Source organism: Lucilia sericata, unplaced genomic scaffold (genome assembly GCF_015586225.1).
Source record: "Lucilia sericata isolate MDLA Ls3-8-SP2 unplaced genomic scaffold, ASM1558622v1 Contig004248F_arrow, whole genome shotgun sequence".
Classification (NCBI taxonomy): domain Eukaryota; kingdom Metazoa; phylum Arthropoda; class Insecta; order Diptera; family Calliphoridae; genus Lucilia; species Lucilia sericata.
Window position 1 is genome coordinate 1 of NW_023997200.1, and position 22696 is coordinate 22696.

Consider the following 22696-nt stretch of genomic DNA (forward strand, 5'->3'; position numbering starts at 1 on the left):
TAAATAGATAGATGATAGATAGATAGATAGATAGATAGATAGATAGATAGATAGATAGATAGATAGATAGATAGATAGATAGATAGATAGATAGATAGATAGATATATAGATAGATAGATAGATAAATAGATAGAGATAGATAGATAGATAGATAGATAGATAGATAGATAGATAGATAGATAGATAGATAGATAGATATAGATAGATAGATAGATAGATAGATAGATAGATAGATAGATAGATAGATAGATAGATAGATAGATAGATAGATAGATAGATAGATAGATAGATAGATAGATAGATAGATAGATAAATGGATAGATAGATAGATAGATAGATAGATAGATAGATAGATAGATAGAGAGATAGATAGATAGTAGATAGATAGATAGATAGATAGATAGATAGATAGATAGATAGATAAATGGATAGATAGATAGATAGATAGATAGATAGATAGATAGATAGATAGATAGATGATAGATAGATAGATAGATAGATAGATAGATAGATAGATAGATAGATAGATAGATAGATAGATAGATAGATAGATAGACAGATAGATGGATAGATAGATAGATAGATAGATAGATAGATAAGATAGATAGATAGATAGATAGATAGATGATAGATAGATAGATAGATAGATAGATAGATAGAGATAGATAGATAGATAGATAGATAGATAGATAGATAGATAGATAGATAGATAGATAGATAGATAGATAGATAGATAGATAGATAGATAGATAGATAGATAGATAGATAGCTAGATAGATAGATAGATAGATAGATAGATAGATATAGATAGATAGAGATAGATAGATAGATAGATAGATAGATAGATAGATAGATAGATAGATAGATAGATAGATAGATAGATAGATAGATAGATAGATAGATAGATAGATAGATAGATAGATAGATAGATAGATAGATAGATAGATAGATAGATAGATAGATAGATAGATAGATAGATAGATAGATAGATAGATAGAGATAGATAGATAGATAGATAGATAGATAGATAGATAGATAGATAGATAGATAGAAAGATAGATGAAGATAGCTAGTAGATACAGATAGATCAATCACAGACTTTTTCGAATCACATTTGTGTTTAATTCGGCAACGTTTGTGTTAATTCCGGTTTTATTTGAACAGTAGTATAGAGTAAAGTATTAAATGATATTTAATTAATTAAATATTTATAAATCGTTTCAAATTTATTAAAAGTTTGACCCTGAAAATTTACAAATTGGCTATTATTGTCTTATTCATATTAATCAGTCCCTTTTGTTAATTGAAATAGTCGTCGCAATTTCGTTAAGTATTAATTCAATAGTGAGAATTATTAATGTTAATAATGTTCCATATAACTACACACAAATTGTTGTTTTTATCTGAGATGGGCTCGTGGTTGAATCCGAAATCAAACAAGTGAGTAAACATATATTTTATAAATGGTTAAGTATGATCTATCCAAACAATTTGAGTCATAAGTGTGAGCCAAATTGTGACTGTCAGTGGAAATTATTATAAGGTTTCAAAAATAATTACAGCTTTGGAACCATCAGAACTAAATAATTTTAAACAACCTGTACCGATAAAAAATATCGCTCTCGTGATAACGATTAATTTTGCAAATAAAACAATTTGCACTAGAATACTCATGAACAGATCTGTAATTTGATTTTTTGTTTAAATTTTTTTTATATAAATATCGCAATTTCAACTGTACCGGTAAATATATACATAAGTGTGTGTATTTAATCTTAATTTAGGCGATTTAAAAATTCAATAGCTTTCAAATTACATGATTTTAATTTTGTCATGAAACACCTTTTCCCTTTCGGCGAAGGGCAGTAAATTAAAGCGATGTTAATGCAACTTGAAATAAATTTTATATAAAATAGATTTCAAATGAAAAGATCAGCACAGATTGTAAACACGGATTGTTGGAGGCAACACGAGAATATTTGGAATACTATTTTATTTAAAAATGCGATCATTTTTAATTGGTTGCCTGGTGATTTGTGCTGTTTTACAAATCGCTATAGCCGGCAATGAAAATGAGGATTTTGCTACGTATGAGGAAGTAAAGGATATACCAAATCATCCTGAAAAATTCTTAATTGAAGTGAGAAGTAAGGAGCTGGTAGAAAAGGATGGTTCTATACCCGGCAGTATTAATATACCATGTAAGTAGTAGTAGTAGTTTTAAGGTATGTTCACACCTGTAAATATTTGACGAAAAATAATTAACTCTCATGTTTCTTTGATCTTGCATGATTCTTATAATTTCAAATAATGTCGAAACAAATAATGAAGACATTCTAAAGTGATTTATTCTAAAGATATATTTTTTGTAAATAAATATAAAGTTAAAGTGGTCACGTTATTTTCTTTAAATATTTGAAAGGTGTGAACTTAATAGGTTTAGTTTATAAGCGAAATAAATAATTACATTTTAGTCACCGAATTGGAGGAGGCTTTAATGATGGATGATGGTGAATTTGCTTCAAAATATGGTGCTGAAAAACCACCCAAAGATGCTGTTGTCATATTTACTTGTCTAGGCGGTCAATATGCTCAAATGGGTGCCGATTTGGCTAAAAGAATGGTTGGCAAAGGTAAGCTATAAATTTAAAAGTTCATAATATAATGGGGACCAATATGGGCAGATAATTCCAAATTCTCAATAACTTTTTATCCAGAAGTTAATCTGTGCAATACTGATAGTGAAACAGAAATAGACGATTCAGTGGGTTTTTTCGGTTTTACATCTAGAGATCCTTTGGGAACCTATTTATTTAGTTTCATAAGACATCTGAGGCTTTTAGAAAATTAATTTTAATCTATTAAAACCCAGTCTATATACTAATCAATAGTAAACTGAATATACTAATCTGTATACAAATCAGTAGACCTAAGGATTGGACCAATCAATTGCATAATTCATAGTTTAGACTAGACAATAGACTAGTCCGTAAACAAGTCAGAAGTCTATAGACTAGTCAACAGAATAGTCCATGGACTAGACTATATTCTTGCCTGAAGACATGACTATAGACAGTTTGTAGATAAAGCTATAGAAATTTGTGTAGTCAAGTCATAAGAATAATTCATGGGCTAGCCCATAGACTGGTCAACAGACACAATTCTAACCAAAGGATCCAATAAAAAATAACTATATAAATAATGTAAATAAATATTACAAAAAAAATTCTAACAAAATTTCATTAAAATTTAATTTTCAGAGCTAAACCCTATTTAGGATCATGGTTGGAATGGTCTAAAAGAGAAGGATTACAATAAAGCTTGAATTTTTGGAATATAGCAATCATCTAACGAAGAATGAACCAGAAACGTTAAAAATATGTAATAGATGAAATTTTAAATACCTATGATTTAATCAATTATTAAATTAAGAGCAATTACAATAAAAAAATGATATGAGCATTTTAATTTATTATTTTTAATGATCGAAAGAACATTTTTTAAACTCTGATATATGGACAGTTTTCTACAATAGGTGCACGTTATCATTTAGTGGGTTTGGATGGTTTATAACTTTTCATTTTATCAACAAAGTCGAATAAAGTAAAATATACTCTTATTAGTTTTATTCTCTTTTCTTAACATGTATGTGTGTATTTTGTATCTCTAAAATGCCTCTCACACTATCTCTTTAATTATTAAAGTTTCATACGTATCTAATTAGTAAACAAAAATAAAATATAGTTAGCGTCAGGCATGGAAAATTGAAATTTTGAAATAAGAATGAGTACTTTTTTGGGTTTTAAAATACTAAACTAATTCTCTGCTAGACTATAGACCTGACATTAAACCAGACTATAGACGAGACCTTAAACCAGATTATAGACTAGACTATTGACCAAACTATAGACTGGACTACACTAAAGACAAGACTATAAACGAAACTATAGACTAGACTTTAGACTACACCATAGACTAGGCTATAGACTAGACTATAGACTAGACTATAGACTAGACTATAGACCTAGACTATAAACTAGACTATAGACTAGACTATAGACTAGACCTATAGACTAGACTATAGACTAGACTATAGACTAGACTATAGACTAGACTATAGACTAGACTATAGACTAGACTATAGGCTAGACTATAGACTAGACTATATACTAGACTATAGACTAGACTATAGACTAGACTATAGACTAGACTATAGACTATACTATAGACTAGACTATAGACTAGACTATAGACTATACTATAGACTAGACTATAGACTAGACTATAGACTAGACTATAGACTATACTATAGACTAGACTATAGACTAGACTATAGACTAGACTATAGACTATAGACTAGACTATAGACTAGACTATAGACTAGACTATAGACTAGACTATAGACTAGACTATAGACTAGACTATAGACTAGACTATAGACTAGACTATAGACTAGACTATAGACTAGACTATAGACTAGACTATAGACTAGACTATAGACTAGACTATAGACTAGACTATAGACTAGACTATAGACTAGACTATAGACTAGTAGACTATAGACTAGACTATAGACTAGACTATAGACTTAGACTATAGACTAGACTATAGACTAGACTATAGACTAGACTATAGACTAGACTATAGGACTAGACTATAATAGATAGCTAGACTATAGACTAGACTATAGACTAGACTATAGACTAGGACTACTAGACTAGACTAGCGTAGACTAGTACTAGCGTCAGCATGGAAAATTGAAATTTTGAAACAAGATGAATACTTTTTTGGGTTTTAAAATACTAAACTAATTCTCTGCTAGACTATAGACCTGACATTAAACCAGACTATAGACGAGACCTTAAACCAGATTATAGACTAGACTATTGACCAAACTATAGACTGGACTACACTAAAGACAAGACTATAAACGAAACTATAGACTAGACTTTAGACTACACCATAGACTAGGCTATAGGCTAGACTATAGACTAGACTATAGACTAGACTATAAGCTAGACTATAGACTAGACTATAGACTAGACTATAGACTAGACTATAGACTAGACTATAGACTAGACTAGACTATAGACTAGACTATAGACTAGACTATAGACTAGACTATAGACTAGACTATAGACTAGACTATAGACTAGACTATAGACTAGACTATAGACTAGACTATAGACTAGACTACAGACTAGACTATAGACTAGACTATAGACTAGACTATAGACTAGACTATAGACTAGACTATAGACTAGACTATAGACTAGACTATAGACTAGACTATAGACTAGACTATAGACTAGACTAGACTATAGACTAGACTAGACTATAGACTAGACTATAGACTAGACTATAGACTAGACTATAGACTAGACTATAGACTAGACTATAGACTAGACTATAGACTAGACTATAGACTAGACTATAGACTAGACTATAGACTAGACTATAGACTAGACTATAGACTAGACTATAGACTAGACTATAGACTAGACTATAGACTAGACTATAGACTAGACTATAGACTAGACTATAGACTAGACTATAGACTAGACTATAGACTAGACTATAGACCAGACTATAGACTAGACTATAGACTACACTATAGACTAGACTATAGACTAGACTATAGACTACACTATAGACTATACTATAGACTAGACTATATACTAGACTATAGACTAGACTATAGACTAGACTATAGACTAGACTATAGACTAGACTATAGACTAGACTATAGACTAGACTATAGACTAGGCTATAGACTAGACTATAGACTAGACTATAGACTAGACTATAGACTAGACTATAGACTAGACTATAGACTAGACTATAGACTAGACTATAGACTAGACTATAGACTAGACTATAGACTAGACTATAGACTAGACTATAGACTAGACTATAGACTAGACTATAGACTAGACTATAGACTAGACTATAGACTAGACTATAGACTAGACTATAGACTAGACTATAGACTAGACTATAGACTAGACTATAGACTAGACTATAGACTAGACTATAGACTAGACTATAGACTAGACTATAGACTAGACTATAGACTAGACTATAGACTAGACTATAGACTAGACTATAGACTAGACTATATACTAGACTATAGACTAGACTATAGACTAGACTATAGACTAGACTATAGACTAGACTATAGACTAGACTATAGACTAGACTATAGACTAGACTATAGACTAGACTATAGACTAGACTATAGACTACACTATAGACTAGACTATAGACTAGACTATAGACTAGACTATAGACTAGACTATAGACTAGACTATAGACTAGACTATAGACTAGACTATAGACTAGACTATAGACTAGACTATAGACTAGACTATAGACTAGACTATAGACTAGACTATAGACTAGACTAGACTAGATATAGACTATAGACTAGACTATAGACTAGACTATAGACTAGACTATAGACTAGACTATAGACTAGACTATAGACTAGACTATAGACTAGACTATAGACTAGACTATAGACTAGACTATAGACTAGACTATAGACTAGACTATAGACTAGACTATAGACTAGACTATAGACTAGACTATAGATTAGACTATAGATTAGACTATAGATTAGACTATAGATTAGACTATAAATTAGACTATAGATTAGACTATAGATTAGACTATAGACTAGACTATAGACTTGACTATATACTAGAATATAGACTAGACTATAGACAGTTTACAATTAAGAAAATTTACTGAAAATGTCGAGAGGGTACTGCGGTATTAAAAAATGTACTAAAGTACTTAATTTCCCATGCCTGGCTACACACATTAATTATTTGTTTTTATTTTCTCACTGTGCCAGACAGAATCTATTAAATGTTTCTGGAACAACAAAATAAAAGCGTGAGTAATTTTGTTCGATATTTGTGAAATTTATTTTTTACGAGTATATTTTTATAAACAAGTACTAAGTATAATGAACTAACCTATCTCAACATGACAATCAAGAGGAATAGAGAAATACATTCATACATACATATGTTTGTAGTACGGGGACCGTAACTTTGAAGAACTTGAATAGAGATTTCATTCATATCCTAGGTATATGAAGGAGAATTGTGTGTTTTTGTATGCATTCCTTTTGTTCTGGAAATTTCAAAATTATTGATGGTTTTTAGACTTTTATTGTTACGAATAATATACAATTTGTTTTTTAATTCTATAATAAAAAAATATATGATATAAAAAATTTACATTTAATGGCTAATTTGCGCAGATAAGTATAAAAATTTGGTTTATTTTTAAAAAATACTGATAAACACAATTGTTTATATCCTATATGAATGAGAGTTGTGATTTGTTTATTCTGGAAATTTCAAATGTTAAAGATGTCACGAAAATTTTTTTTTATATTATGCCGACATGGCTCTGAAGTTTCGAAATTAATTTATAAAAGGTTTTCTAATTAAATCGTTTGTAAGTCCTAAAGTTTTGATTTCACAGGACAACAAATTTTGAAGAACCCTGAGACCAAACTGGGCTAAATCCGTTTATGTCCCCTGTATTTCTTCATTCTAATGAATCCGGTTGTGTTTTCTGAATTTCTTCATCAGGTTTTCGTGATATCTTTTTCGAAAGTTATTTAATATTTATTTATTAACATGGCGCATCTAATAAGGTTAAGTTAGCTTGTTCATAATAGTTTACTACGAAGTTATGAAACTACAAATAAAATCAATTCTCTCTCATAACAGACGCTATCAAAATACATATGTTTATAGCAAATTTAATGACTTCACCCTATAATCGATTCGCCTTTAAAATGGAAGTTTTAACCTACGTTATACCTTTTTCTTTTATTACCTAAAATTATCATATTCAAAATCAGCTGTTTAGTAAATATTAGTTGTTTTAGTGAAAATCAACTGTTTTACTGAAAATCAGCTGTTTAGTGATTTGATAAAAAACAACAGCTGTTTTATTAAAACCTTTTTGAACTGTTTTCAGCTGTTTTATAATATCAACTGTTCAGTGAAAAATCAGCTGTTTAGTGAAAAATCAGCTGTTTAGTGAAAATCAGCTGTTTTAGTGAACATCAGCTGTTTTAGTAAAAATCAGCTGTTTAGTGAAAACAGTTGCTTTAGTGAAAATCAGCTGATTCGGCAGTAAAAATCAGCTGTTTATGAAAATCAGCTGTTTTATTAAAAATCAGCTGATTTGGTTAAAAAAACCAGCTGTTTTAGTGAAAATCAGCTGTTTAGTGAAAACAGCCTTTTTAGTGAAAACAGCTGTTTTATTGAAAATTAGCAGTTTTTGGTAAAAATAAACTGTTTTAGTGAAAATCGGCTTTTGGTGAAAATTAGTTCTATTGTGAAAATAAGATGTTTTGGTGAAAATCAGTTGTTTCGGTTTAACCTTTATTTAAAAGTCGCCAGATTAGACTTTACGTCTTAAATATGACAAAAACCGGTGTTTTTCATCTCTGTTTATGAAAATCAGCTGTTTTATTAAAAATCAGCTGATTTGGTTAAAAAAAACCAGCTGTTTTAGTGAAAATCAGCTGTTTAGTGAAAATCAGCTGTTTAGTGAAAACAGCTTTTTTAGTGAAAACAGCTGTTTTATTGAAAATTAGCTGTTTTTGGTAAAAATAAACTGTTTTAGTGAAAATCGGCTTTTGGTGAAAATTAGTTCTTTTGTGAAAATAAGATGTTTTGGTGAAAATCAGCTGTTTCGGTTTAACCTTTATTTAAAAGTCGCCAGATTAGACTTTACGTCTTAAATATGACAAAAACCGGTGTTTTTCATCTTTGTAACATAATATTTGGAAAACATGTTGTGATGAGACCAGATTCGGATTCAGAAAAGTATGGTTTTGACTTTTTGCAAATTTAGTTAGCCTGTGTTATTCAGCATTTTTTTTGTGTTTCATATAAAATTTTAAAAATAATTTTTCATCAATGATTATGAATCAAAGATAAATCATTTGCATATTTCTACAATATCACTTTCTACACAATTGCTGCAATTACACATTACTAAGAACACCCAAAACATTTCATCACACTCAAATATTCTACAACTTTCCTGAAAGTTCGGCCAATGAACCATTAAAAACTGAACTTGTACATTAACAACAAATACTATTTGCCCTTGTTCATATTAAAAACAATTCTATGAGATAGCAAATATGTATTGCACAAATACAATTTATACTCTCAAAAAACTAAAATACTCTTAAAAGTAAAAATACAACAAATAACGAGAACATTCTCGTATTCAATGGATTTATTAAGAGAATATACCCACAGCTAACTGACTCTGACTTTGTTATGGTATAAATAGGAATGCCCAACGACACTCTGTTATCAGTAGATAACAAATCCAAGTACTAAACAAATCGTGCAATTAGCAAATACACGCTAAAGAAAAGTTTTTCATAACCCAGTGAACAAATTTATACAACAAATATAAACGAAAATGCGTACTCTACCAATTCTATGGCGTATGGCAGAAGATTTGAGACGCTTGGCTATGCCATCTTCACCATTCTTTGAATATCCATTTGCCAGCACTTATCGAGTGGCTCCCTGGAATCACATGAATCGTATGGTACAAGAGGAATTGGGTAAAATCAACAAAGATGGCTATCAAGTTTCTATGAATGTATCCGAATTTAAACCTGAGGAACTTACCGTCAAAGTTGTGGATAATCATGTGATTGTGGAGGGTAAATCGGAGGAACAACATGATAACAGCGGTTATGTTTCACGCCATTTTATTCGTCGCGTGGCTTTGCCAAATGGCTATGAGGCGGATAATGCCATCTCTACCCTAACATCGGATGGCGTACTCACTGTTAGTGTTCCTAAGCCACAAATTGAGGAAAAAGCTCGTGAAATTCCTATTCAACGTGTGGATGCAGCTTCCATTAAATCCAAAGAATCGGCGGAAGAAGGTGCTGCCACTAAAAAGGAGAATAATTAAAGAGATGACAATAATAGTTGAACAAATTTCTAAAAGGATTGTATTATAGAGAATTCGGACTGATTTATAGTCGTAGTGTGATATAAATATGTACATGTGATTGTAGTTTTAAAAAATATTTAATTAAAATATAATAAATTGTTAATTAAAAAACAAAACAATGATGGTGGTTTTCTGTTGACATCTAATTTGACTATAGAACCGACTATGAACCACACTATAGTCTAGACTCTGAAGCCTACACTGTAGTCTTGTCTATAGATCCGTAAATAACTCTCCAATTGAGAAAATAAGTGTAAATCTGTGATCCCTCACATTTTCCTTCAAATTGATTTTTATAAGAAAAACATAACAGCTATAGACTCTTAAATATCGCTCCAAATGAAAAATTAGTGAAAAGTTTAGACTACAAAGTGATATAGAATATAGACTAGACTATAGAGTAGACTATAGACTAGACTATAGACTAGACTATAGACTAGACTATAGACTAGACTAGACTAGACTAAACTGGACTAGACTATAGACTAGACTAGACTAGACTACAAAGTGATATAGAATATAGACTAGACTATAGAGTAGACTATAGACTAGACTATAGACTAGACTATAGACTAGACTATAGACTAGACTATAGACTAGACTATAGACTAGACTAGACTAAACTAGACTAGACTATAGACTAGACTAGACTAGACTATAGACTAGACTAGACTATAGACTATAGACTATAGACTATAGACTATAGACTAGACTAGACTATAGACTAGACTAGACTAGACTAGACTATAGACTATAGACTAGACAAGACTATAGACTAGACTATAGACTAGACTATAGACTAGACTATAGACTAGACTATAGACTAGACTATAGACTAAACTATAGACTAGACTATAGACTAGACTATAGACTAGACTATAGACTAGACTATAGACTAGACTATAGACTAGACTATAGACTAGACTATAGACTAGACTATAGACTAGACTATAGACTAGACTATAGACTAGACTATAGACTAGACTATAGACTAGACTATAGACTAGACTATAGACTAGACTATAGACTAGACTATAGACTAGACTATAGACTAGACTATAGACTAGACTATAGACTAGACTATAGACTAGACTATAGACTAGACTAGACTATAGACTAGACTATAGACTAGACTATAGACTAGACTATAGACTAGACTATAGACTAGACTATAGACTAGACTATAGACTAGACTATAGACTAGACTATAGACTAGACTATAGACTAGACTATAGACTAGACTATAGACTAGACTATAGACTAGACTATAGACTAGACTATAGACTAGACCATAGACTAGACTATAGACTAGACTATAGACTAGACTATAGACTAGACTATAGACTAGACTATAGACTAGACTATAGACTAGACTATAGACTAGACTATAGACTAGACTATAGACTAGACTATAGACTAGACTATAGACTAGACTATAGACTAGACTATAGACTAGACTATAGACTAGACTATAGACTAGACTATAGACTAGACTATAGACTAGACTATAGACTATAGACTAGACTATAGACTATAGACTAGACTAGACTATAGACTAGACTATAGACTAGACTATAGACTAGACTATAGACTAGACTATAGACTAGACTATAGACTAGACTATAGACTAGACTATAGACTAGACTATAGACTAGACTATAGACTAGACTATAGACTAGACTATAGGCTAGACTATAGGCTAGACTATAGACTAGACTATAGGCTAGACTATAGACTAGACTATAGACTAGACTATAGACTATACTATAGACTAGACTATAGACTAGACTATAGACTAGACTATAGACTAGACTATAGACTAGACTATAGACTAGACTATAGACTAGACTATAGACTAGACTATAGACTAGACTATAGACTAGACTATAGACTAGACTATAGACTAGACTATAGACTAGACTATAGACTAGACTATAGACTAGACTATAGACTAGACTATAGACTAGACTATAGACTAGACTATAGACTAGACTATAGACTAGACTATAGACTAGACTATAGACTAGACTATAGACTAGACTATAGACTAGACTATAGACTTGACTATAGACTAGACTATAGACTTGACTATAGACTTGACTATAGACTTGACTATAGACTAGACTATAGACTAGACTATAGAATAGACTATAGACTAGACTATAGACTAGACTATAGAATAGACTATAGACTAGACTATAGACTAGACTATAGACTAGACTATAGACTAGACTATAGACTAGACTATAGACTAGACTAAACACTAGGCTATAGACTAGACTATAGACTAGACTATAGACTAGACTATAGACTAGACTATAGACTAGACTATAGACTAGACTATAGACTAGACTATAGACTAGACTATAGACTAGACTATAGACTAGACTATAGACTAGACTATAGACTAGACTATAGACTAGACTATAGACTAGACTATACACTAGACTATAGACTAGACTATAGACTAGACTATACACTAGACTATAGACTAGACTATAGACTAGACTATAGACTAGACTATAGACTAGACTATAGACTAGACTATAGACTAGACTATAGACTAGACTATAGACTAGACTATAGACTAGACTATAGACTAGACTATAGACTGACTATAGACTTGACTATAGACTGACTATAGACTAGACTATAGACTAGACTATAGAATAGACTATAGACTAGACTATAGACTAGACTATAATAGACTAGACTATAGACTAGACTATAGACTAGACTATAGACTAGACTATAGACTAGACTATAGACTAGACTATACACTAGACTATAGACTAGACTATAGACTAGACTATAGACTAGACTATAGACTGGACTATAGACTGGACTATAGACTAGGCTATAGACTAGGCTGTTGGCTATGCTATAGACTAGGCTATAGACTAGACTATTGACTAGACTATAGAATAGACTATAGACTAGACTATAGACTAGGCTATAGACTAAACTATAGACTAGTCTATAGACTAGACTATAGACTAGACTATGGACTACACTATAGACTATACCGTGGTATTTTTTCAATATCAAAAGGCTCTAAAGTACTGATTTTCATGTCTGGTCTATACTAAACTATAGTCTAGTACAGTCTAAAGTACAGATCAAACTGTAGTCTAGACTACGGACAAAACTTTAGTCTATAAACTAAACTTCAGTCCAACTATATGTAGTCTACACCGTTGTCTAGACTATAGAATAAACTCTTGTGTAGACTTGACAAAACCATTGTATAGACTGTGGATTAAACTAGATAATACTCTTAACCATAGCCTTAACTGTGCTCCAAAGTATTGGCTAAATAACGGTCTAGTCTTTAAACTAAAATATGGTAAGACTAAAAAATTATTTTGAATTTTACCACACTATATAGTTTATACTAAATCAAATCTTATGATAAACTTAAAATACTGCAACTATTTGCTACGATCATTTTGCTTTACGTCACACTACTCTTTCACTGTCAATGTTCAAAATTTAATGTTAAATATTTATGGGATAAATAAAATCGCTTACAGTGAATTTCAAGTTTTTTTGAATACAATTTTCATTTTCTTTATTTTTATTTTTATTTTTAATTTTATTTATTTATTCATTTATTTTTGTTTATTTACACAAATAAATTTGACGAAATGTGAAATTAAATATAGAATTTTATAACCTTGAAAATTGTTTTATTTCCTGTACGTGGTGGTGTATCTAAATAAAATCAAGTACATTTTATTCGGGTGTCTATTTGTTTATTAACCCTTGAGGGATCCTTTAATGATTTATTTAGGAAGAAATTTAACATTTTTTATTTTTAGTTAAATATGAGATTTATTTTAAAACTTATTTTAATTTTATTACATTTTGAACAAATCTTAAAACATTTAATTAAGTATTTTTTTTATTTCACGAATTTTATTATTTTTATATTAATGAGCCGCAGAATGTGACCCCCAAAGAAGCCACAAAGGTTAATGAAAATGTATATAAATTATTTAATTTTTAATACACATCCACTTGCACTTTTCATTGTTCACTGATTTCACTAAAGCTGCCTGCCAATAGAATATTCTCTAATCATTTCGTTACGCCTCTCTCTGCTATCCATCTATTCATGTCGAGTGATTAATTATTTCCAAGGTATAGCATATTTTCCCGTTTCATTGACTTTCACCTGGCGTTCAATAGACTTAAATGTTTTTTTAGGCGGTGGTGGCGGTGGAACTTTTATGGTTAAATAACCATTTGTGGATAAATCCGAAACAACATCGTTGGGATCAAAGCCTCTGGGCAAAAGATATTTGCGTAGAAAACGACGTTCCACATAACTGTTGCCACTGTCCGTGCGTCTGCCATGCTTACCCTCTACAATGATATAATCATCGTTGGTCTTTACCTCAATCTCATGAGGCCTAAATTGGCTCACATCGATGTTAACTTGGAAGCCCTTTTCATCGATACGAACACGTTCACCATTGTAGAAATTATCCCAGACCAGAGGATACGACCAGTCAAGTAGATGATTTTGAATGTATTGATTACGTACACGACGCGTTACTAATTCGTCCATTGGTCTTAGCAGCGAACTAGAGGGCCACAACAGACGCGGATCATCCCAAAGGTAGGGATACAAATGAAAATCGTATGGTGGATAATAGCGTGGACGATCGAATTCACGCGCAAGATCGCGATAATAGCTGCTTGGCAAAAGTGCCATTTGTACTTTATTCTGTTATAAACCAAAAAAAAACTAAATATATTTTTTTAAAACTTAATAATCTGTTTATTTAAAAATCGTTTCACTCGTGTGTGGTGATTAAAAGGTTTGGCAACTGAATGAATTGAAATTTTCTCAAGATCTTTTGCCTAAGGTGAGCAGCAGCCAAAAAGAAATGTACATAATTTTCTTATTTTGGTTTTATTTGTTTGAATTTGTCTAAGAACTTAGAATTATAGCCAAATTTATTAAGTATTTGTGAGCGTGGTAATTTACTTTGTACATTTATTGACTAATCATTTAACTTAGTTGCTTTTTCAATTTTCTTCTCAGTGTAAAAATCTAGTATTGGGATTTGACGTTGATTTTGCGATGTTCATTACAATTACAAAGGTTTTTCATAATAGATAGATTAGTGATTCATTTGTTTTGATTTCTTTTAATAAACAATTTTATTTGTTTACATTTTGAATAAACAAGAGCTAATGGAGATATTGACATTCGTCCAGAGTCTAGACCGTCCACAAAAATTCATACTAAACTTTAGTATAGACTTTTAATTTAACTATATCTATATTTTAGAATAAACTATAGTCTAGACTTAAGACTAAACCATTGGCTACACTATGAACCAAACTATTGTCTAGCCTACTGACTAAACTATAATGTCGACTATAGATATAAACTAAACTATAGTATAGTTTATAGACTAAAGCAAAACTATAGACTTAAATATTGTCTGAAATATAGTATAGAGTATTGACTAAATTATAGTCTAGAGTCTTTACTGTATGCCAAACTATAGTCTTAAGTATAAACCAAAGTCCACACCAGGCATGGAAAATTGAAATTTAGAAATGTACTTTTTAGGTTTGAAAGCACTAAACTAATTTTCTTTAAACTACAGAATAAACTATAGACTAGACTATAGACTAGACTAGACTATAGACTAGACTAGACTATAGACTATGTAGACTATAGACTAGACTAGACTATAGACTAGACTATATACTAGACTATAAACTAGACTATAGACTAGACTATAGACTAGACTATAGACTAGACTATAGACTAGACTATAGACTAGACTATAGACTAGACTATAGACTAGACTATAGACTAGACTATAGACTAGACTATAGACTAGACTATAGACTAGACTATAGACTAGACTATAGACTAGACTATAGACTAGACTATAGACTAGACTATAGACTAGACTATAGACTAGACTATAGACTAGACTATAGACTAGACTATAGACTAGACTATAGACTAGACTATAGACTAGACTATAGACTAGACTATAGACTAGACTATAGACTAGACTATAGACTAGACTATAGACTAGACTATAGACTAGACTATAGACTAGACTATAGACTAGACTATAGACTAGACTATAGACTAGACTATAGACTAGACTATAGACTAGACTATAGACTAGACTATAGACTAGACTATAGACTAGACTATAGACTAGACTATAGACTAGACTATAGACTAACTATAGACTAGACTATAGACTAGACTATAGACTAGACTATAGACTAGACTATAGACTAGACTATAGACTAGACTATAGACTAGAGTATAGACTAGACTATAGACTAGAGTATAGACTAGACTATAGACTAGACTATAGACTAGACTATAGACTAGACTATAGACTAGACTATAGACTAGACTATAGACTAGACTATAGACTAGACCATATACTAGACTATAGACTAGAGTATAGACTAGACTATAGACTAGACTATAGACTAGACTAGACTAGACTAGACTAGACTAGACTATAGACTAGACTATAGACTAGACTATAGACTAGACTATAGACTAGACTATAGACTAGACTATAGACTAGACTACAGACTAGACTATAGACTAGACTATACTAGACTAGACTATAGACTAGACTATAGACTAGACTATAGACTAGACTATAGACTAGACTATAGACTAGACTATAGACTAGACTAGACTATAGACTAGACTATAGACTAGATTATAGACTAGACTATAGACTAGACTATAGACTAGACTATAGACTAGACTATAGACTAGACTATAGACTAGACTATAGACTAGACTATAGACTAGACTATAGACTAGACTATAGACTAGACTATAGACTAGACTATAGACTAGACTATAGACTAGACTATAGACTAGACTATAGACTAGACTATAGACTAGACTATAGACTAGACTATAGGCTAGACTATAGACTAGACTATAGACTAGACTATAGACTAGACTATAGACTAGACTATAGACTAGATTATAGGCTAAACTATAGACTAAACTATAGACTAGACTATAGACTAGACTATAGACTAGACTATAGCTAGACTATAGACTAGACTATAGACTAGACTATAGGCTAGACTATAGACTAGACTATAGGCTAGACTATAGACTAGACTATAGGCTAGACTATAGACTAGACTGTAGACTAAACTATGGACTAGACTATATACTAGACTATAGACTAAACTATAGACTAGACTATAGACTAGACTATAGACTAGACATTAGACTAGACTGTAGACTAAACTATGGACTAGACTATAGACTAGACTATAGACTAGACAATAGACTAGACTGTAGACTAAACTATAGACTAGACTATAGACTAGATTATAAACTAGACTATAAACTAGACTATAAACTAGACTCTAAACTAGACTATAGACTAAAGCGATATGGGGTTTAAACTGCACATCTTAATCTTTTATCATATATTTTTTTCTTTTTCTCAAAAATTTTAATTAAAAATCGTTTAAACACCACCATTCATGATTTTCTTAAAGTTGAAATAAAACAAAACACACGCAAAATTACTTTATTTATTTTTCACATAAATACAATTATGCAATTAAGATGTTTTATTAAACTTTTGTTTCAGAAAATTTTATTTTATGAATTTATTCATTCATTCATTCATCATCCGTAATTAAGAGGCTGTTGTAATTAGGTTTTGAAATCAAAAAAAAAATCTGTGATTTTTTTTTTTCGTAATATATTTATATATTTTTCTGGTTTATATTATTAATTATTTTATAATTAATATTGTTTTTTATTTCTCATTTATTATAATGTTTATGTAATTATTTGATTTATTTTTTTAAGTGGTATTTAAAGTAAATACTTAAAATTAAATAGTTGAAATAGTTATATTTTTTATTAATTTTTGTTTTATTTTTAAAGTATGCTGCTATTCATTTTCAATTTTTTCCTTTCATTTTATTATAATAATATTTTTAATTTTATTTATCAGTATGAAAACTATGGTACTTAAATATATAGAAATTATAAAAAAAAATATATTAAAAAAAATCATTTAAAAAAAAGTTAGGAATAATTTCATGTAAAATATAGGAAAATTGGCAGTCTTAGGCAGCCAAAGAAATACTATAAGACATTAAAAACATATATAAATAATTGTTCACAAATAAGAAACGAATTTAATTGTAATAATATATTTTATTTTATTTGTTTAAAAAAAGCATTTACTGCCGCTGCTGCTGATTTCTAACATTTTGCAGACAGTTATTTTTTTTTTTTTTTTTAATTTAATTTTTATTTTTTGCTACTACATGTAGAATTTGTCTTTTTTTTCTTAGAGTTTAGTACTATAGTATAAGTAGTTGTTGTATTTTCGAGTAACTCGTATGAGAGTTGTTAAATACTCTTGTCAGTTCCTCTTTTTTCCCGTCTAAAATGTTAAATTTTTCATTTTTATAACTCTACTTAATCGTTCGGTCGTTTTTTCTTTCTCTCGTTCCTGCGGGGACTCTGTTTTGCATTCTAAATAAGTCTGTTTTTTGGGGGAGGGTGTAGGAGAAGGGAAGGGGGTTTGGGTAGAAAATAAATGTGTACATATTTTTTAATTGGCCATTTCTTCGGTACCCACTAGTGGTGTTGCTGTTGTATTGTTGCCATTACCTAAATGCGATTTTTTTGCAAACAGTGAACATTCAACATTGTCGACTGTGGTTGCGGTTGTGTTTGAGTCTGCGGTAGTTGTTATGCCATCCATGGTTTCGGTGAGTATGTCATTTTCCTCAGCATTGTTGTCTGTTATATCGGCTGGGTCAGCTGTTGCAGCCTTGAGTAGAGCAACATCATCAATAATGTTTGTTGTAGCTGTTGTTGTGGTTGTTGTGTCAGTACTCAATACAGCTGTTTCCATTTCAACATCTCCATCGGCCACAGATTCAGCCTTACTGCTGTTGTCTGTAGAAACTTTAGCTGTAGCAGCAGCAGTAGCAGCATCACTGTCTGCATTAGCAGACTTTGGAATATCATCTGAAATTTCGCCGGTTACAACACCATTTCCATCTTTAACATCTTTTGCCGTTTTTTCTGTGGCAACATCAGTGGAAGTCGAGTTATTGGTAGTGGTTGTGTTGCTATTTGTGCTGGTATTGTTGTTATTATTGGTAGTGTTAATTGTGGTGGTGCTGATGCTGCTGGAAGTATCTGTGTTATTAGTTGTCTCTGTGTCTTTTTTCTGTTTTGCAGAATCAGCTGCGATTACCGCTGCAGCAGCTGGTTTAACAGCCGTTTTTACGCTACACGTTTTAAGAATGGCTACAAAGATTTCTGTATTGTCTGTTTTCTTAGCAACATTATCATTACGTTGGCCAACAGCTTTATTAACTTCACCATCCACCTCCATTTTTGCTACATTAGATTTTTCAATCGAACTCTCTTCCAATTTAGTTGCAGCCGCAGACTCGTTGGTTTTCTCTGTTGCTGCTTGTGTTGCATCTGTAATACTTGTAGACACTTCCATTTTTTCACAATCGTTTTTTGCATCACCATTCGAATCGGACATGCACTCATCCAGCAATTTTTTCTCAGTCTCGTCTACATTTTCAGCCTGTTCTTCCTGTTCCTTAGCAGCAATTTGTTTTTCCGTTTGTTCAATGTTTTCAACTTTTTTCTCTACATCATTCTTGTCAGTTTCCTTAACATCTGATTGTTGTTGTTGTTCCGTCTGTTTAAGCACAATTTCGTTGATTTGTTCATCGGCTTTCTCCATTTCAACATCGTCGTTTACAACTTCTTCTGTTCCTGCTACAGCAACCGATGCTGCATCAGTTTCATTAATTGTGTTTGTAGCTGGTATTGGTGCTGAAGAAACTACAGCCTCCTCCGGCTCTGTTTCTGGAGGTAAATCCAGTTTTTGTCTCTTTTCGGGCAACTGACACTCCAAACGAGCCGATGGAATTGCTGTTGTTGGTAATTTCTTCGATGTTTCCTTTACTGTTATATCCTTTGCAGACACCACCAATACTGGGGTTGGTCCTGGTGTCGGCTGAATTTCTATAATCCGCTCATTGGGTTCGTCGTTTTTCGCAGCCGGCGGTGGTGGTGGTGGAGCCTTTACCGTCAATATACCATCCGAAGACAAAGTCGAGAGCACATCATTGGGATCGTAACCCTTTGGCAACATATACTTGCGTACAAAATGCCTCGAAATGACGCCATGACCATCTTCCTTGTCGTCATGTCTGCCTTCGACCACAATGCAGTTATCGATTGTTTTCACCGACAGCTCATTCGGTGCAAATTGCTTAACATTCATGCTTACTTGGAAGCCATTCTTATTGACCACCGAATAGGAGGCCGATTTGCCCGGTGTACCACCACCAGCTCCAACAACGCTCGAGGAACCAGACGCTTCCTTGCCGGAATTTTCCGGAGTACCAGCAACTGCTTCCTCGCCAGACTTGGCACAGCAGGCCGTTTTAATGCGATTATAGGGATGATGACGTTTCGAGGGCATCCAAAACGATGAAAAAGATGAGGTGCGACTACGTCTGGGACTGGTTTGCGGCTGATGTTGTTGCTGCTGCTGTTGTTGTTGTTGCTGCTGGTGCTGTTGTGGCTGATGCTGCTGATCCGTACCAGTATAGAGACCAAAACCAAAGTCATTTATATCTATACCATTGGCCAGGCAACGGCTAAACTCATGGAGTTCATCTGCCAAATCCAAAATGAACGGTATCAGGGACATTTTCTTGATAAATCTTTTAATTTGTTTTAGGTTTCGTTTAAAATTCTTTTGAGTTTTAAAACGCAACTTTTTCTTTTTCAGATTATGTATCTTTTTCTTTATATATTATACATATATACTATATAGTATGTATCTTTATGTACTATATATGTATTTTTTAATTTTTTCAGTTTTTTTTTTTTTTTTGTTGCTACCACCTCACTGTAATTTAATACTGTTTGTAATTTGGACAGAAATTGAAAAATGTTATTCTTCCGTCTGGTCTGAAACCGTTTGAATGCAATCGCCGATTGATGCGTCGTTGTCGTCGTCGCCAAAAACACACACGCCCGTGTGATTTCTTAACTGGTTTTTGCATTTTGCAGTCAAGTCTCAGTACTCTCTCTCCCCAGTGGCTGAATGTGTGACGATTTTTTTGTTTTTGGGTTGTGTGTCTTTAGCGTTGTTCCTAAACTAGTTTGCAGTGCTGAATGGAAATTATTATAATTGTTGTTATTGTTATTGATGTTGTATGTGGAATGTCGTCTCATGTTTTTCATTGTTTCCTTGAGTACGTATCTAGATACATGTATGTCGTGTATTCGTTAGTTTGTTCGCTACGCCGGTACTTATAGTTGTGTATATGTATGTAGTTTGTTTCTGTGTTCTTGTCTGCATGAAAAATTGTGTATTTGCCATAGGATTTTTTCTTTGGCCTCTCTCTCTATCTATGTATCTCTCTTTTCATTTCAGCTTAATTTCTTTTTTGGATATTTTTCTTCTATTCCCGTCTATCCTTTTGTCTAATGTCGTCTATGGAATTACATTCATCCTCCCTCAACACCGCCACCACCACCACTATCCCCAAACTCCATTTCCCAATTGCATTTAGATACATATGAAATGAAACGAAAATTTAAACGAAAAAAAACATTTATAATAAACCCGACGACGACTAAAACGGCGACAACAGCCACGACTATTGTGTTGATGCTGTTGTAAAACAAATATCGATTTTCTAACTAAACTACGAATCCCTTGTATTCGTATCGAATTGTTTATATCTGAAGAAAAAAGAAAAACATGTTAACAACATTCTTTTACCCAGAAAGCAATAACAAAAGTTGTAATATTATTTGGTCTAGTTTAAAATTGTCTGTAATTTAAAACTCAGCCACAAAAGATATTTGAGAAGTTTTCTTTTAGACAAGGCTTCCACATTCACTTAAACTTCCTAGTCTAGTCTACCAACTTTCACTAATGTAAAGTTTATAAGCAACTTTGTGGGATTTCATTTAAATGCATTCATTTATTAATTATAATAAATTATAACTGACCTATCACCATGAAATTCTTTAAAATAATTTATAATCAAACTTTTTTTTAGTAAATTGCTAACCAATGTCAAGTATAAAAAGTTTAATCTTAAGAAAACAACCCCCGAAAATGTGAAAAGATAGAAGAATCAAAAAATACTTATTATATAACCTTAAAAATTGCTATATTTTTTCCTTTAAAGTAATTTCAATGTATATATATATGTAAACCAAGTAACTGAGAATCACTTTAATGGTTTAATTATTCTAAACTTAATAATTTTCGTTGCTCGATATTTAATAGCAATCAATCCTTTTCCGAAAATTAAAAAATCTCTGTAGAACATAAAAATATTAACTTTTTATCAAAGCTCTATATATGTATCGTTGATTATACAGGTCAACAAATGTTTAACCCATTGACCGAATATGACCTCAGAATTCCTCAATCCCATAAAGTTTTCGAGATACCTATCGAGGGTTTTGAAAAACCTCGTTTTTTGCCATATTTGACACGTTACAAAAGAGCAAAGTCACCTTTAATTACATTATTATGTCATCGGAAATTCCAAAATAAAGCTTTAACATCTGTTATATCTTCTTCCTTTTGTGAAATATCTTAACCT

The 22696-nt window shown here is 31.6% G+C and overlaps 4 protein-coding genes across 4 annotated transcripts; 2 read left to right on the plus strand and 2 right to left on the minus strand.

The window, feature by feature from the left end:
- Positions 1 to 1937: 1937 nt before the first annotated feature.
- Positions 1938 to 3469, plus strand: LOC119615157 (rhodanese domain-containing protein CG4456-like). The gene is made up of 3 exons (XM_037971236.1): positions 1938 to 2202; positions 2476 to 2634; positions 3262 to 3469. Exons 1-3 carry the CDS (start codon positions 2004 to 2006, stop codon positions 3276 to 3278), a joined length of 375 nt encoding a protein of 124 aa, XP_037827164.1. The 5' UTR covers positions 1938 to 2003; the 3' UTR covers positions 3279 to 3469.
- A 5899-nt stretch (positions 3470 to 9368) lies between these two features.
- LOC119615159 (heat shock protein 23-like) lies at positions 9369 to 10143 on the plus strand. The gene has a single exon (XM_037971238.1). It carries the CDS (start codon positions 9476 to 9478, stop codon positions 9980 to 9982), a length of 507 nt encoding a protein of 168 aa, XP_037827166.1. The 5' UTR covers positions 9369 to 9475; the 3' UTR covers positions 9983 to 10143.
- Positions 10144 to 13931: 3788 nt separating this feature from the next.
- On the minus strand, positions 13932 to 14899 carry LOC119615158 (heat shock protein 27-like). Its single transcript, XM_037971237.1, has one exon. It carries the CDS (start codon positions 14742 to 14744, stop codon positions 14157 to 14159), a length of 588 nt encoding a protein of 195 aa, XP_037827165.1. The 5' UTR covers positions 14745 to 14899; the 3' UTR covers positions 13932 to 14156.
- A 2713-nt stretch (positions 14900 to 17612) lies between these two features.
- Positions 17613 to 21593, minus strand: LOC119615156 (heat shock protein 67B1-like). Its single transcript, XM_037971235.1, has one exon. It carries the CDS (start codon positions 20773 to 20775, stop codon positions 18637 to 18639), a length of 2139 nt encoding a protein of 712 aa, XP_037827163.1. The 5' UTR covers positions 20776 to 21593; the 3' UTR covers positions 17613 to 18636.
- Positions 21594 to 22696: the final 1103 nt, after the last annotated feature.

Coding starts and splice junctions, on each gene's coding strand:
- LOC119615157 (XM_037971236.1), top strand. CDS start 2,004: ATGCGATCATTTTTAATTGGTTGCCTGGTGATTTGTGCTGTTTTACAA. Junction 2,203..2,475: donor CGGCAGTATTAATATACCAT/GTAAGTAGTAGT, acceptor ATTACATTTTAG/TCACCGAATTGGAGGAGGCT.
- LOC119615159 (XM_037971238.1), top strand. CDS start 9,476: ATGCGTACTCTACCAATTCTATGGCGTATGGCAGAAGATTTGAGACGC.
- LOC119615158 (XM_037971237.1), bottom strand. CDS start 14,744: ATGGCACTTTTGCCAAGCAGCTATTATCGCGATCTTGCGCGTGAATTC.
- LOC119615156 (XM_037971235.1), bottom strand. CDS start 20,775: ATGTCCCTGATACCGTTCATTTTGGATTTGGCAGATGAACTCCATGAG.